At 35.2% G+C, this 18,499-nt stretch overlaps 1 protein-coding gene across 1 annotated transcript; it reads right to left on the reverse strand.

Annotated features, from left to right (window-relative positions):
* Positions 1–653: 653 nt before the first annotated feature.
* LOC137925843 (uncharacterized) lies at positions 654–14,634 on the reverse strand. The gene is made up of 8 exons (XM_068769305.1): positions 14,577–14,634; positions 13,989–14,044; positions 12,576–12,725; positions 10,476–10,704; positions 9,654–9,865; positions 3,600–3,769; positions 2,598–2,687; positions 654–714 (listed from the first exon to the last, which is right to left on the reverse strand). Exons 1-8 carry the CDS (start codon positions 14,632–14,634, stop codon positions 654–656), a joined length of 1,026 nt encoding a protein of 341 aa, XP_068625406.1.
* Positions 14,635–18,499: the final 3,865 nt, after the last annotated feature.

Genomic DNA, 18,499 nt, shown 5'->3' on the forward strand with positions numbered 1-18,499 from the left:
CCAGTTTCGCTTAGGGAGATTCATCTCGCAAATGTTAGCGTTCTTGATACAAATCCGGCAACTGAGCCCGTCGTGTAAACAAGACAACGACTTTTGGAAGCTGCTGTAAATCCAGACCCTTGTTCAAATTATCGGAACAGCCTATAAGCCTCACATCCCTTATTTAACTCTACAAATTAAACGAATAATTTTTCTTTTTAATTACAAAGATTAGTTGTAATTTTTTGTTAAATACTTCATCGCAATACCGTCTGCGATAATGTTATAAATGTATATGTATAAATATACATTGTTAATAATGTTGTCAATAATTAACTGTGTGATGTGTTGGGATCATCACCATCATCTGTTATATATAGTTCTCATCCAAAGATCATCACAATGATCGGTTTTGCGCTGCTCACATCAATTAACTTTGATCACGCCGATGGTTAGCGTAGTTCGGGTCCTATCCACATAGCATCTGCCAGTTCGTGGTCAACATTTTCGCACACTGCCACTCTAAACGAGAAACAGTTCGAACAACATTGATCAACTTGGTTATTCTGCGAATATCGTCTTGTATTGGGGACAAGTGGAAAATAAATAACACAAATAATATTAAACATACATGTATTTGTTATTACAAAGTACAAAAACTGTGGCTCCGTGGTTTATGCGAAGTCTCTTATAGGCACTTGTGGTCTTATTTGTATCCTTTCGTTGTCAGCAGGACTGAAAAAAAATGACTAACAATGAAGGCATTCCATAATTATTAATTATCTATGTATATATAAAAATGAATGTTCGTCTGTATGTCCTTTATAGTATCGTAAACTATGCATTTGATCGTGTAATGATTTTTAGCAAAGTTATTGTGCATGCGCCCAGAAAGGTTTCTAGGTTAGTATGACTAATTTTCGAAAGATAGCGCCGCTGTCATTCCAAAAGGGTTAAATGATTAGCCCATTTATATCAATGGTTATAAAAATAATAAATACCATCATGGTATGGTAAGAAAGCTTTATCCCTTAACTTGGCAGATTTTTTTTTAATATTACATTAATATTCATACCATTTGACTTTTAAGACCCAAGGATGCCAACAGAAAAAACTGAACAAACGTTCGAAAATTAAGAAATTACTTAAACATTCACATACAAATGATTTCTTTGCGTTCAAAATTGATGCCACTATTTTTTTTTAATTCTAATGTTTCTCTACATATACATTATCAAGAAAAGGTTTATGAAAATTCAAATAAGTGTTATTTAAAATAATTATTATTTACTGTCTGACCCTGCAAACTTTGTACTGCCATAAGTTATAGACGAATCACATTCTAATAGAAAAAATAAAATGTCGTAACATATTTCAGAGTGATCACATTATACAGGGGGATTGGAAATATACATATTCACGATTAGCGAGCTTAGATGAGTAACCGCCGTAGCACGTCAGCGAGGAAGACGGCTGCCACGAATAATTGAAGAAGGTGTATTGACATATGTATAAAGTATTCACAATTTACACAACCCTTACACAAGAGCAGTGGCCACATCACTGATGGAGTTCGAATTCAAACAGACATTCGAATTTTGAATTATAAATCGAACGCGCCAGAATGTTTTAACTTAAAAATATTATTGTCATATTGCTTTAAAACTTTTTTCTGATCACCTTGTGTAAGTGTTTAATGCCTAAAACGCGTGATAGAAACTAAAATATAAGGATTGTTATTAATGTCAATTATTTGAACTTTTAATTTAACCAAAATTTCATTTTAGATAGATTGGTACGGTATACTCAGACCCAAGATCTTTGGATATTTTTAAATCATGAAATTTACGAACGCAAACTATTTCCACTCTTTATCTGTGAAGCCACTCGATAAAGTTTCCGAAAGTTTTCAACTCTTGGATGATTTTGGCAAGAACACGCCTTTAGATAGAATTTTTCTTCCAAACAAACTTTTACCCGTTATCTGCAACGAACGATCTTTATATCCCAAAATTCTTATATAAGAACTAAGTTAGACTTGCACTCCATGACTAACCGTTCTGTACCATCGCCTTAACGAAGCCTGATATCGATAGGTCATTTCCCACAGTGTCGGTGAGTTCTCTACGCAGCTCAGCTCACAGCTCAGAGAGAGAGAGAGAGAAAGAGAGAGAGAGAGAGAGAGAGAGAAAGAGAGAAAGAAAGGTAGAACATTTGAGCTATCCATCCGCAGTCGAAGACCTGGATGTCGGAGGGCGTTATACCGCGTCTTCCTTCAATCCCCTTAACTTGGCCTTGACAGATTCGGGACGATCCACCGCAAGTAAGGAATTGAGACACGAAGCTACCGGCCGTTGAAATTACGGTAGTATGCAAAAGCATTCCCGTAGTTTTAAAAGGCGCCGGAGAAGACCGTGGTGTTTTAGCAGGTAGGAGCCCGGCATAACCCTTTCGTTGTCCCCACAGCGAAGAAATATCCCATGCAGAATTTCCCCACGAGAAAAAAAAGTCTGCACTTGCAAGTCTATGATCTCCATCATATACCTTTAAGGCATTTTGACTATATAACCTTAAAAACTTCAAAGTAACTAAAATTAATACAAAAAAAATTTACGTACCCATCAGTATGATTAATCCACGATATGTATTTGTGTACCATGTCGAAACCACGCTCTTTAGGCGGCAAGTCACAAATGGGATCATAGCGTCTGAAATTAAATCGAATCATTCATTTTTAATAATTCTGACGACAAATAAAAAAATACCAAACGATTAAATTAATCCATAAGAACGCAAACTATGTCTTCTTCTATTCAGCCGATAGACGCCTCCCTACAAGACATAGGCTTCCCTGAAACCGGTCGCCACATTAACTATGTCGTCGGTCCATTTAGTGGGGAACCTACCCACGCTGCGTATACCGGCACATGGTCGCCACTAGATAACCTTTCAACCTCAACGGTTACTGGTTGCATGAGCAAAGTACTCCCCTCTGCCACTTCAGAAGACCAATTCTTCGTGATAAGTCGTTGATCTTGGTTCTTCTGCGAATCTCTACATTCCTGATTCGATCTCGCAGTGAAACTCGAAGCATAGCTTTCTCCATTGCTCTCTCGGTAACCTTAAGCCTTCTTATTGAACTCGTCGTAATCACCTGTCATATGTCATATGTCATATATCATCTGTCGTATGTCACCTGTCATATGTCATATGTCATATATCATCTGTCACATGTCACCTGTCACAATTCATCTGCCATATGTAATCTTCCATACGTCAAAAGTCGTATGTAATCACTGGCAACACTTATTTAAACTAGCACAAACGAATAACAACGACTACTTAAATTGAATGAAACAAAGAAATAAATAAATGTTTATTAATGTACTGCAAAATATTTTATTGTAAGTAATTGTGTATGTACTCGGGAACGTAAATGCAATATCTGTTTAAAGATTTTTTTATATCTCTTCTATTTACTTCATAATGCCCTTCATAGCGACTTGTAAGACGATTGCAACACGTATATCACAGAGTCGGTAAGATTCCTATATTCCTATAAATGATAATTTACATAAAATATGCATTTTAATTTCATTCAGACACTAGAGTTTTCTCACCTGCTTTTTGGCTTAATAACACAACTTATAAAGGCCCCATTACACTGTGTGCTTGTATACAAGTATGGCCCTTCGCACTGAGAGTCAGCGTTGACACGGAACACTGAAGCCACTCCGATCACGTACTCCCGTCCTCCCACCCACGTGACCAGAGGCCCACCGTGGTCGTTCTGCAATGTTCAGAGTTAATGTGTAAATTAGAAATACAGGTCGAAGAATTACTCGTCTGAAATGGCAGTTGATGAGACACGCCTGTGCTACCGACGGCTATTGTGGCCGAAAGGTTCGATATGTAATCAGAAATGAGATGCGGCGTGAGCAGGCCCTTCACTAGATGAACCGACGATTTTGTCAAGGTCGCTTGAAGGCGCCGGAAGTGAGCAATGCAGTCGATCATCGTTGCGATCTTTGAGTAAAGCCTATGCTGTGCAGTTGGAATTTAATAACTGAGATGATGATGAAGATGATAAGAAAATAAGATAAGTATTTTTAACATTATCGGTTGAGAAAAAATATCGACCGTTCCGTTCTGTTAGTGCTTCGTCAACGTTCGTGACGATGGTGCTTATATTCTATTTCCTCGGCCCCCACCCTGCCGCGCTTTCCCAAGGAGCGGTACATCAGTATCGGTAAGTAAGAAACTCTTTAATTACTCAGCTTATTTTGTTATCAGATGGATTCACTTGGAGCGGTGAATAAAAAGTATATATATAATAACTAAATAGGAAATGAAAAATACGACAGAGCCAGCCAAAAGTGAAAATAAAAAGTTTAACTAAAACTTACACACCATACAACTTCATATTAGTTTTGCCTGTTCTTTATTAAAATAATAAACTAACGAAATATTAAATAACATGTCTAATAGCGACAAATGCCTATTTGAAAAGTCGGAGATGAAATTGGCACTAAACTTTACATAGCATTATATTTGATTATGTCAAGATTAATCAAATTTGTATAAAACAATACTTGAACATAGGCTCAACTTTTGTGTACAAAGTAGATAAAAATATTTAATGGAATCAGGCGTTACCTTGCGGAAGTCCATCCTAAGTAAGAAAAGGACCAATATTGATGCCCCGTGGAGAGGTGAAACTCGTGTTGAGTGATTTAACGGTGGAAGTTGTACAATTCGCATTGTTTGCCGCATACGCATTTATCAGCGGGCTGGCGGGCGGTGCACTTTGATAAATGTGCGGAAGTGGCTAAATATTTGTCCTTTTCTTACTTAGATAAAGATACATTCGGGATATCTATACTAGATCGAATTAAGACATGGTCTAGAGGATTGTTAAGTTGAAAAGGTGATTGGATGCCGCCTGTGTATGAAGGTTCCGGAGTAGAGATCATGTTCCAGCGTAGCCTGGGGCGCAAGATCCAAGCTGTTTTTAACCGGTCCAGCTGTAAATCTGTTAGGGGAGACTTGGGACTGGAAATAGTCCAACATAATTGATGACAAAAATACCTATGAAGCGACAACATACTATATTACATTGACATTTTTAAATCATTATTTTTAGATATGAATAATTATAAAATTTCTTATCGCTACTACTTTTTTGGTGTTTAAAATTTCATCCTATTACAGAAAGCAAAACGCAATAACTTCCGCAGGATCGCAAGGTCAAGCCTTTACGTTATATCAGGGGGACTCGAAAGTAATATCGTTTTCTTAAGTTAAATTCACACGACTACACTTTCAACAAGCTTTTATTTCTAATCAACAATATATTCACCTTCGTTATCGACAACCTTTTTCCATCTAATACACAAATTTTAAATGCTGGAGCGGTAAAATTCAATTTTACTCTAAAATGTATTGACAGAAACGACATTACTTTCAGGTTCCCCTAATACATAACGGAATAAAGAGACTTCTGGAGCTTTTAGATCGCTTGGGCGCCCATGTAAAATAGCTAACCACCGCTTGGAATCGCAAGAATGGCTAAGAAAGTCAAGTAAGAAAAGACCAATATTTAGCCACTTCCGCACATGCAGTGGTAGTCGTGCAACAAAGTGAAAACACAGAGTATCTCTGTGACTCTGTGTTTGGCACTAATCGGTGTGGGTGTGGGGGTGAAACACGTGTTGAGTGATTTAACGGTGGTAGTTGTGTAATTGTTGTTGTTGTATATTGTTTGCCGCATGCGCATTTATCAGTGGGTTGGCGGGCGGTGCACTTTGTTGCACGACTACCACTGCATGTGCGGAAGTGGCTAAATGTTGATTCTTTTCTTACTTAGGATGGACTTCCGCAAGGAAACGCCTGATTTCATCAAATATTTAAGAGAGTCAAGACTCGGTTTGATTGGTTCATCATCATCATGTCAGTAAACGGTGATCAGTCTTTCGCTGCTCGTATCCAGCGACTTAAATGGACCTTGACTATTTCGTTGGTGAACCTGATGGAAGCCTGCCAACGTCGCGTCTACCGACTCACCTTCAATCACAATAACTGTTCGTGCGAATAAATAGATACGAAAACGCGACCCATGCTCGCAAATATACAATGTTTAAAATGTATGTAATGATAATGTACGTACCTGACAAATACCTTGTCTTCTACCGCTTGTTTTGCCTGTATTATTTGAGCCAGAAGATTTTCGATTCGTTGGTTCGTACTTGAAATTTTTGCGACAATTCGGATTCTAGAAAACGTATTTATATAGAATGATGAATAATTATTTATTTATATATACATTTTTGTACGCTCTAATAAAAGAATAAATCTTTCAGGTTGTATGGCACATAAACAAATAAATAGTTTAACCGGTGGTGGTACAAAAAGTATTATATACATGAAGGTTATATACATGAAAAAAAATTTATTAAAATTCCAAAAATATAACATTTAACTTAGTGTTATTTGACCATATTTTATTAAACTTAATCGTTTGCTTTTACTGAAGTTGTGTTAAGTTTACATACCATCTACCATACATTTTTTTGTTTTTAGGCAAAATAAATATTTATGATAATATATATCATACGTAAACGAAAATACCTCTTTATGTTAAAAATAACAAAATGGTTATAATAAACTTGACTTGACGTAATAAATTTTATAGTTTTATAAATTGTAAGCATTCGTGTTCTTCGACACCATATGCAATGACATTATTGAGAGGATAAAACTTAGTATTACAGAAGGTGAGTGGTTACATGTATTAGAGTTCTAAACGGGTGAATATATGATTCTTACGCTGTCAATGATATATATATATATATATATATATATATATATATATATATATATATATATATATATATATATAAGTGTGTGTGTGTGTGTGTGTGTGTGCATACTTATATATATATAAAGCATTGGTTTTAGGAGGTATATATATATATACCTCCTAAAACCAATGCTTTCGGAAATAATAAATAATGTAATGATAATAAAGTTAAAAAATGCATTTTTAAAATTCAAATTGCTATGTGTTAAAATTAATTACTGTTTAATATATGTCCCTGCAGACTTTGTACTGCAAGAATCTACTGACTTGTCGTATTCCAGTGTAAAATAAATAATGTAACATATTGTAGAATGATCAATTTATACAAAGTATTGAAAATAAATACATAAAGATATTTGTTGCCAAATGAAGTATGCATTCGTCCCTATAAAGCTTTTATACCAATAACCAAACAACCTGTACAGTTTAAGCGAAACTAGTGAAGTTTTTAATGCCTTCTTCATTATTATCATATCAGCCGATAGAGGCTTACTGTACGTCAAAAGCCTCCTCCAAAAATCTTTAGCGATTTTCCGCGTCTTTGACTATACCGTGTCTACAGACTTGTGGTCGCCTTAGGAGAAACTTTCAGACCCAATGGTTGTAATGTAAAACGTCCTTAACACGTTCACTGCGGCTTGAGGTCGATTCAGCCTCATGGTAAACTTTGCACTGGTGCGGCGCGTAAAACTCGTGTTTTCTCTCTAGTGCGGCGGCTGTTTACACTCAACCGTATGAGGTATGACAAAAACAAATATAGCTTTCTTTATGTCTGCGAAGCATTGACTCAATATTGTAAAAAAACATTGATGAACATGACGCAGAAAAGGCCTCAACCGCACTACTAGGAAGTTCAGCTTGAGGCTGATTCGACCTCAGCCGCACCAGCTGAAAGTTCTTCAAAATTGGGCCCGCAGTGAACGTGTTAAAGCAAAAAAAAATGAGGATTGTTTACATCTAAATCGCTACATCCTTGCCCCGTGGGTTCGGGTGTAAATGCCACAGTGCCGTCCGCATTTATGCCGCCCCGCTCCATCGTGCAGATCATGTATTTGTCAATCACTTTCTGCAGTTCCGGATAATCTTCATAATGTTCCTTGCATTTCTTTTTATTCATTATTCTTGTTGGTGCATACCGAATTTCATTTTGTATATATATCTTCTCGTCTCCTGGCTATAAAAAGTAAGGCAATGTAAACGATCACAAAACTAAGTACAAAAAAAATAATTATATGTTTAAAAATAAATTTCGATACCTATTGGAGGAGGAATTGTTATAACTTCTCTGTAGTAGCGAATTATATTTATCTAATTATGTGTGGTGAAAGTGAGTATGAAAGTGATGACGAGTGTTGGTAACCTAGCCACAGAGGACTGAGGACAGGTCTGAGGACTTTTGATCGCAGGTCGTGGATTCGATTCCCGGCGTACAATCTTTTAAAATTTCCACTTTGTATAGATTATACAGGATTGTCACTGCTTACAAACGAGTTTCCAGAGAATTGGCATCAACATCGTCTGCGTATCATAACACAACACAGCTATCAAGCGATTACAGTGAATCCCCCCCCCCCCTGTAAGTATCTTTGGAGGAGGCATATGTCTTGGAGTGAGTCGGCAACAGGAAGAGCTCTTCACTAGGTAGACCGACGATACAGTCAAAGTCGTGGGAGTCGCAGGATACGGGCAGTGCAAAACCGACTGCGACTTTTATGAGCATACGACTTTTAGGGAAGGTCTATGGTTTGCAACAGTCTATTGGACATGATAATGATTAAAGATATTATGACAACTGAAGTGAATACAGGAGGAATAATATAAACCTGAAATAAAATCCATGATTTCTTCGAGGTTAGCCTCCATTCCTGAGTTTCAAATTTATACCTTTCTCTAAGCTTAATAAAATAAGTAATTTTGTGCGCAACTGTATACGGTATTAATATATGTAATATCAATTAATTATCTAAGTAAGAAAAGGACCAATTTTTAGCCACTTCCGCACATGCAATAGTAGCCCGCTGATAACCCAAACATAGAGTTGGCACTAATCGGTGTAACATAACTCCTGAAGATGCCCCGTGGAGGGGTGAAACATGTGTTGAGTGATTTGGCGGTGGCAGTTGTGTGATTCGCATTGTTTGCCGCATACGCATTTATCAGCAGGTTGGCGGGCGGTGCATTTTGTTGCACAACTACTACTGCATGTGCGGAAGTGGCTAAATATTGGTGCTTTTCTTACTAAGGATGGACTTCCGCAAGGTAACGCCTGATTCCATTTAATAATTAATTATCTCGTAGTAAATATATATGCAATGTAAAATTAAAAAAATTACAAGTAATCACATGAAATCAAATCAAAATATTCGTTATTTAAATAGGCAATTAAGTACATTCAAATATTCAATCAACATTACATTCCAGGAATACTACAGGAAGCACCGGCCCGGAAGGCAGTTCTACTAAGAAGAGGCGGCGAGAAACTCAACAGTTGTTTTTTAGCTTTTTATTTCACGTACTAACGTCAGTATAGTATTCTTGGATAGAATAATATAATTTTATCAATAATATTTTTTTAGTAATTATGCTTTTAAATATCATCAGTGTCGTGGAATTTATTGTAGAATTTTTTTGGTATTTACGTATACCTTGTGGGATAGTTGATTTATTTAATTTATGAAGATTAAGGCTTATTTTATTTCTTAGATTATTACCGTCTATCACTGTTATTTAAAATAATTTTGTGTGTTTTGCGAACAAAACAGAACATTATTATAGATATATTGCGACGATAATTACTAACGTAATTAGTACTAACCTGCCTCCATTTCTCCAGGTGACCCCAACCCATAACGATGGCGTCGAGGCCGGGTGTTTGGTATGTTGGATCATAGTTCACTGGTATTCTCTCCGGCATGTAAGAGCAGAGACTCTCGTAATCCGGGTACAATTTAAACGCGGAATCCACTCGCGCTAACCCTATATCTATAGCTGACCATTTTTCTACTTCACCATGATCAAAATCATAAGCTGAAAACACATCGACCATTTATATTTAACAGTAAATATTTCTATTAATAATTAACTAAATCGTGTTTAAACAAAAAATTGTTGGGTCTACGTTCGAAAGTAACGATAGGTCACCTTTTACACTACCGGTTTTTAATTATAATTTTGTATTACAAAATGGACATACAGCTTTATTAAAGTCAGTAAAAGATGCTGGAACCTGATGTCCAGCATAGCGGCATAACCATGTCCAAAAGATCCTCGTGATGACCGGTCTGCTACTTGCAAAATTTTACCTATTTACTACAGTTATATGTAAATATTTTTTAAAAATTATGTCCGGAAATTTACATACAAAATGCGAACTTTTTCTCAACTTATTATAACTGGCAGCGTTTGGGACCAAGTCGCGACTTTGTGGCGGTAGACGTGGTGTAATTAGACCCCTTACTAGCCAATCAGACGATAGATAAAACGAATTAAGCGTCCACATATATCGCCACTCTGACCAGTCTTTTGATGCCCGCATCCAGGGACTTCCTGCGACTTTGACGCCACGACTCCCGACACTTGAACATATATATTATAATAGCGTATGTGATGTATATTTTAATTTTTAATTTACTACTACCTTTTGGTACACAAGTGTAAATGACTTTCTTTTTCAATTTTTTTGTACAGGGATCTTTGTCGAGGTCTTCGTAGTGCACGAATTTCTTATAGCCTCCTATTGCGTAAAGGTGATGAACATCTTCGACGCAGGCGGCTGATGTAAGAATAAAATACGCGTTCACTAGAGCTCCGCCGCAAGTCCAACCGCTGTAGCTTCTCGGTGATTTCTCTGACTTCACGAAATATATCTGGAATATTTGCCTTGTTACTATTTCTTGTATTTTTTTTCATATACGTAAATAGTGAAACATCAGATTGTATTTTGTTCCTTCTTGGTAACGAGGAAATTTAGAGCCAACGTTTTGATTGCGATGGTGTATTTCCATATTATAATCATATACTGTTCAGTTCCGATACGAACACAATAATAGTAACTGCGTTACTGATGACGTCCAAATTCAAATCGATGTTCGAATTTGAATTCGGACGTGCAATAATAATTTAATCCTACAAACATAGGATATATATCAACTAAATATTGTCGTTTCCAACTTCACCTATTTTTTTTCTGGGGGAATTTAAATCCCATAATTTAAATGACACGAACAACTTTTTCCGCAATGTAAAAACTTTGATGATTTACTTAGTTACGTTATAAATATATTCCATTTTTAATCTGTCCTCTACGCCTTCTGGTGAAAACTAAGCTAATCCAACCTTTTTTTTGTTTTAAGAGGAAAACTTCGTGGTATTCCTATCCACTGAAACCCCTTCAGTGGACGCTCTTTGCGAGGTTAAAGGTATTCCGGTATCTTTATTATGACTTTTTTATGCTATTACAAATAGCCTGTCCAAAGATATGCGTTGTTAACTCTACTTCTGAAACCTTTGTGGTAATATCTATATGGTTCGAGAAGTCGATTCATCGACCGCCTTAGAATCGGTAAGGCTAGTGGGAGCTAGGACCCCTCCTTATAGACCCTCGACTCCGACCAAACCTGTGTATACTCATTTACAAAAAACGTAGTACAAAACTCGAACCATAATTTTTCCTTTATCAAATCTTACGTGTACAAAGATTGATTGCTTATAGGTGTGAAATCTATAAAAGTAAAAGTATAGCTCATTGTTCAGTAAAAATATTTAAACCTTGTACACATATTTCCATAAAAAGCACTAACTTAAATAAAAAAGCTAAGGGAACACCGTCAACATTCTAACCGTTTGTAATAAATCCTCGACGTCTGTATTTTTTAATATATGTAAAAACTCAATTTTCAGCAAATAGCTTTAAGTTTTTTCACTTATTTTCAATATCTCTGTTTAAAGTAAACAGTCTATTTTGTGTTTTTAATAATTAATTTATGTTTTCTATTAGAATTAGACTGGCTAATACCTTCTGGCAGTGTACAGTCTGCAGGGACATAAAGTAAACAATAATTGATTTTAATAAGTAGTAATAAGAATTTCGATGATTCTTTTTCTTACTGTATTATTATTACATTATTTATTAACATTAGTTCACAGCAAATGACTTATCCATTTTTATATTTTTAACCTATAACTCTGTTTATTTTTGCCTTTACTACCAACATATTTAAATACCTCAAAAATCATTGAATCATTGTTATCTGACGTGAAACTGTCATTCTAAAATAAAGAATGTAAACCGAGATTTCAGAGGGAGTTCCAGGGCTTAGTTATTATAAAAGAGCTTAAAACTACACCGTTTACCATCACACAACTTCAAACAACATTTGTACAACATAAAAACAGTTGAAAAAAAAAAACAAAAGATTACCATATATTTTTTATCGGTTGAGAGAGTTTCACCATCTCTAATTCTCCTTTGGGGACGCGAATCTGAGATAGAAATAAACTGTTATATAAACACCATCATACAAGACCTCTCCATACATTGACAATTACACCATTTGAAAGCGGTCAACATTCAGCATCTACGAGTACATCCAATCTTAACAAGGTGGACAAACGACAACGTTCCACACGCCTTCTGTTGCGTTTGAGTCTCCGATTCAAAGCCTTAAGGTTCCAGTGACCTCCTGATTGGCCTGTTATGTGGCGCTTTTCGATCTCCTAGAGAGATTCTGAGCATAACCCTTTCCATGAGCTTCAGCAACTGTGACTTTGCCAATTTGGTCCGGAGTAATGCACCGCTATAATTTTCATCATCATATCCTCGCAACGATGATGGGTCTTGCACTGCCCACATCCAGCGACTTATCTGGATCTTCACTATGTCATAGCTCTACATAAACGACTGTTATATTAATGCTTACAAATTTAATTTCATCGACGTGAAAATTTTATTTTGGATACGTAAAATAAAATTGTCTAAATTATAGCATAATGTAAAAAACAACGTTTTCACCTAAGAAGAAATTATTTAATCAGTTATGGATACTTCCCGGTGTATTCAAGCCTCACAATACCAAATGTTATATGTTCGTTAATATTGGTCAACTAAGGGCATAAGCATGACTTTTTTAATACATTTAACATTACAAATTAAAGTTAAAAATATCGAAAGAAGATTACAACTAATAAGGATTTATATGTGTACTATATGAATTGATTTTATTATTAGTTTTACATAAATTTGAAAGATGTGAAAGCTGTTGATGGTAAAGTTGAATGTTATTACTGTTTTGGTTCATAATACATGATGTATATGCACATAGACATTAGTGTATAGTTATTAGATATTAACCTTTTTACTGTTGTATATATTAAATCTAACAGTTAATTTTAAATATTATGTTGTACACGACTTAGATAGAGACATCAAAATTATTAACCTTTATATATATACGAGTACATACTTATCGTTCAATGCATCCGATTTTGGTATGCTTTTATCAATAACCAACAACTTTTTACTATCTATATATAACTGAGCAGCGGTAACCTAGCGGTAAATGACTGAGACTTGCGATCGGTGGACGCGGATTCGATTCTCAGGATGCACTTCTGTATAAAATTTACTATGTGCCTTAATTATATAGGATTGCCACTGCTCACAAAGAAGTTCCAAGAGGAAGGGCTGCAGCGTCCACTGTTTATCATAATACAAAACTCCTATCGCCAACCCACCTACCTAGCGTGGCAATTATGGTATATCCCATCATAGAGAACTTCGGGAAAAGTTTATACCTTGCAGTGGGTACCTATGGACTGAAACAATGAATTTTAGATCTATATTTATAAGTAATTTTTTACTTGAATTTAGACTTACGTTACGTTTTTCTTAAGTAACTCATAAGTAAAAAAATCACTGGTACAACCGAAGGCGGTTGGGGTCAAAAGGTTTTAAAATGACGATCACGTGGCAGTAGATGCGGCAATAAGCGGTAAGCAATCAAAAATGGCGATTTTTTGCGGTTATGTTGGAAATAAAATTTTATATTCAATATATTTCCTTATAAATTAACTGAAATGAACTTACATTTGACAATTAAAAGAAATATGAACAGGTGAATTGGGTTAAATATCCTCATGGTTTTTAAGATACCGCTTCATCGACGTCGAAGTGATTTAGCAGCGACTGTATTTCCATTTCACGGTCCACTGGAAATATAATTGGAACCCATAAAACATTTTTCGAATCGTTTGAAATTAATTTAAAACAAAATATTCAACTAAATTATTTATAGTCTGTGCGCATTGTTAGAAAGTTTTTAATAGAAACTGTACTATTGAATAACCTTTCTGTATTAGAGGGGCAAACTATGTTGACCGACTTCATATTAAAAGGTCGGGAAAAGTTTTTCATTTCTTCATCATTATCATTTTAGACGTATGAGGTTCACTGCTGGATATGAGCCTATCTCAACTGTGGATTCCCAAAACCAGCTGGAAGCAGCCTGAATATATATATATATATATATATATATATATATATATATATATATATATATCAAAGTCGTCTGTCCATTCTGTAGGTGACCATTTAACGCTGCGACGTGCTTTTTACGTGGTCAACCTTTTGTCACTTCAAGTTACTTTCAGTTCCTTTCGATCGTCTACGGATTTCCGCATTCCTAATTCGATCTTGAAGCGAAGCTCCGGGCATAACCCTATTTATAGCTCTCTGGGTTACCTTGGACTCTTTCCATGAGACCTATCTTAAGCGACCACGTCTCGGATCCATATCTCATTACTGGCAACACACATCGGTCAATATAAAAATAAAACAATTTTGTTTTTTTTTTTTTTATAAATAGCATTACAATAAAACTCGTATACAACTGGCAATAGCATAACATATTTTAAAAATGCGCACATTATGCTGTTCGAAATTTAAATTCAAAATAGCTTTTGTATCGTTAAATATTTTAACATTATAAATAGTAAGCTAGCACCAGCTAGGGATGTTAATCTGCTTAAAATTGCCGCAATAAAAGTCAACAATAGCTCTTTTAAAATAAAATTTAAGTATGAAATATAATCTCAATTATGTAAATAAGTCAACAAACCAAGTTTCATACATTTCGAACAACTTTAAAGCTATAAAATGATTTATTAAATTTAGCATGTTGCTGTAAATGCTAATTACGGTAATTGTCTACAGATGGTTGTGCCACAGAGATCGATTTAAGGGCCTTTCCTATATTATTATTACATGAACTTCTCCTTTTTACATTAGCAATTTATAGAATATTGTATTATTTGCTGATGGCGCTTCTTTAATTTTTAAAGTATATCGTAAGTATAATTTTAACAAAGTAAATGGTGCAACGTCGCAAATACTTTTTTGGTTTATTGCTAAAACTTTGTACTAAACGCAAAGAAAGCTAAATGTATTAAATTTACATCGATATAGAAAATTAGGTCTCAATAATGAAATTCTTAAATTTACTGAGTCCCCAGTATTTTTAGATGTAACTGTATACTCAAAACTTCAGGTGGGAACCTATCTGTCTTTTCTTGCTAACGCTGTTCGAAAAGTCAGACAGCTTACTGACGCTAATACAGCTAGACGTGCTTGTTTTAGCCACTTTCCTAGTGTATTGTCCTATGGCATTTTGTTCTGGGGCAACGTGACAGAAATTACGTCAATATTTGTAATTAAACAATTGCAGTGCGGGAGATTTATTGCATGGGAACTCAGTATTCTTTGCGAGTTTTTAATAAAGCTGGTATTCTGTCTGTTGCGTAGCAATATATCTATAATAATATTCTGTTTGTTCGCAAACATATCTAAAATTTATTTAACAAACGATATTCAGAACTAGGAATAAAAGTAAGATGATTACGCCTAGTTTTCTTCTTCAAAAATTAAATAAATCAATTATCGCACCAGTACCTAGTCCAGCCATAAATTCTGTTACTGGCTGTTTACATACATAAAAAAAAAACATTAATTTGAATTTCGAACATTAGCTTCTACGATAAAAAAATAGACTTCTTTCCCGCCATTATTGTATGTTTTTTGTTTAGAAGTTATTTGTTTTGTAAATGCAGTGGTGCATTAAAAAGAACAGGATTGCAGCCATCATTTTTTATATTTTGAAAAAGGTAGAGATTAGCCGAATGTTTGTGTATCGTACCATCCAAAGGTACATTGAAACCATGTCTGTTGATGACCGTGAGAGATTCGGCCAACTGCAATCTATTCGAATAAACCAGACCGTTAATGCAGTCAAGGCCAGAGTTCATCTATATCCCATGAGGAATCAGAAAATCCTTTCCAGAGAAACGAGAATCCCACCGAGGGCACTTTCTGGAACTATCAAACAAGACTTAGTTCTAGAGGCTTAACGGAGATACACAGGACATACCCTAAATCAGACACTAAAACAAAAGAGAGTCGAAAAACCAAAACAGCTGTTAGTTCGATACGAGTTCGATGTTCGATGCGAGTAGCACTAAAACAAACAAAATAATCTAGTATATGCACCCAGCTCTAAAGAAGTCTCCGAGTTAGTGGCCAAAGTTCAGCAAAGCCATCATCCAGCGTACGACATGGTTTGGTGGGATGTTTTCTACCAAGAGGTTACGAAACTTCATTTTTAAAGTGTATCAAAATATCGTATTAGAAGCAGTAGTTAAACCTCTCAACAGCACGTTATTCAATAACGAAGTGTAGACATTTTAACAGGATTCAGCCCCGTATCATAAGGCGCGCACTACCCAAATTTGGTTTGAACAAAAAGTTCTAGACTTCATAAAGGCTGATGATTGGCGTTCGGCGGGTCGGACTTAAACCCTTTAGACTATCAATTGTGATCTGTGCTAGAAGACGTGGTCTGCTCTAAGCGTCACCCATTTATCAAGTGGCCCAAGAAATCTTTGGAGGCAACAGTGACCAAGTTTCCAATAGAAACCCGTTCGTAAATCCATCAACGCATGGCCCGACCGTTTAAAAGCGTGCGTTTAAGCTGAGGGTAGACAATTTGAATAACTAATTTAGTACGTTAACGTATTTTATTTGTAACAACCTTTTCGAATAAAGAATCTTTTTTTATTTTAATAATACACTTATAAAAAATTTTAATTTAAGAATAAGTAAAGGTAGGTCTATGATATCTTGTGGAACTTTATTATTAATGCGAATATTCAGACTTGCAGAATTTGTTATCTTTTTGAACACAAATTAAGACGTCATGTACATAATAATTATTATTTAAATTTTGGCACGTAAACGATATCTTATTAGTACAAGTATTGAGAAGTGAATCTTAAATAATATGTCGCATCACTTGTAAATAAATAACTATTGTATTATTTATTAAATAAATAACTGTTATTTTTAACTGTTTGTTATTTTAAATAAAAAAAAATTACGCTTGTATTAAAGTGCACCAATTTTTGTTTTGCACGGACCACACATAGCTATACAACCTTCTTTTTCTTCTTTTTAACGGTTAGGCACACACACGCACACACTGCAAGGCATAGGTCTCCACGATGGCGGTCTTGTACTGCCTGCTGCGTGGAAATTCGCCGGAAAACTTACCACACCCTGTCTACTTGTGGTTGCTACTCGAGAAACTTTCGGCCTAGAAACCTGCTTGCTTCACCAATAAGTTCTAGATCAGGTTGCTGAAGTACAGCACTGTAGTACTTTTTTGGATCATCCCCTAGTATCCGGTAATAAAGGAAAGGAATAAGTGCGGACGATATCAGAAAGCGGTACAATTTCCTGTCCCCATTTGCATAAGCCTTTAGGCACCTTTTTCCTCACGTACGTTTATTCAAGGTAACCTTTTCTTTGTTTACGGTATCCGTAATATGATTGTGATATAACAAATAATAATTTAAACGGTTATGTGTATATAATAAAAAACTACATAAAACATAATATAATAAAAGTTCAATGAACGAATGGCATAGCTCTCTATGTTTACTTGTTACTTTTATTTCAGAATACAAGATGATTAGTTACAGGTGTGGCTTTATATCTTATATACTTATATACAATAAACGCGTACAAACCGATTACTTGGAAATATTTTACATATTTTTTTTTCCATCGGAATATGACAACTCAATAACTTCAGGCATTACAAAGTCTAAAGATTCAGATATTTATTAAAAATAAATTTGAATTGTAACTAAGGTTTTTTATTTAACAAAAAGTGCTACACTAAAACCGCGGTAATGCACGTTAGACATGTTATGTTACGTTTATTAAGAGTTTTGTTTGAGCGGTGCTATTAATTTACAGTAAATGTCTTATTATAGTATCACCGAAACTGCTGTACCACGCCTTAGGTATGCGCGCGGCGAGACGGGGGGAAAGTGTATCAATTGCACAGGTCTTTCAGTCCTCTGGAATAGAAGTACAGCTATTTCAGTAGTAACATAATTAATCTTGCGTTGTATTAATTCTAATATTAATTAATTAAGCAACAATATAATAATAATATTTATTTCCTTAATATTCCATACTACAATAAAAGCATATTAATTACAAAAAATATATTCCGACCAACAATGAGCTCGAACCCACAACGCTGCGATTAAAAGTCTCTATCAACTGGGAAAGCTGGGCCTGTGACTATTAATAGCAAAATGTGT

The sequence above is a fragment of the Battus philenor genome, unplaced genomic scaffold (assembly GCF_028537555.1).
Source record: "Battus philenor isolate CCGP_79_NKW_IND1 unplaced genomic scaffold, ilBatPhil1.0.hap1 SCAF_28, whole genome shotgun sequence".
In the NCBI taxonomy this organism is placed as follows: domain Eukaryota; kingdom Metazoa; phylum Arthropoda; class Insecta; order Lepidoptera; family Papilionidae; genus Battus; species Battus philenor.

What these genes read in the sequence shown, in the direction of transcription:
- LOC137925843 (XM_068769305.1), bottom strand. Translation starts at nt 14,634, where the DNA reads ATGAGATATGGATCCGAGACGTGGTCGCTTAAGATAGGTCTCATGGAA. An exon ending in TGCTGAAGCTCATGGAAAGG is followed by an intron (nt 10,705 to 12,575) that starts GTTATGCTCAGA and finishes CAAATATTCCAG; the next exon opens with ATATATTTCGTGAAGTCAGA. An exon ending in TTACACTTGTGTACCAAAAG is followed by an intron (nt 9,866 to 10,475) that starts GTAGTAGTAAAT and finishes ATGTGTTTTCAG; the next exon opens with CTTATGATTTTGATCATGGT.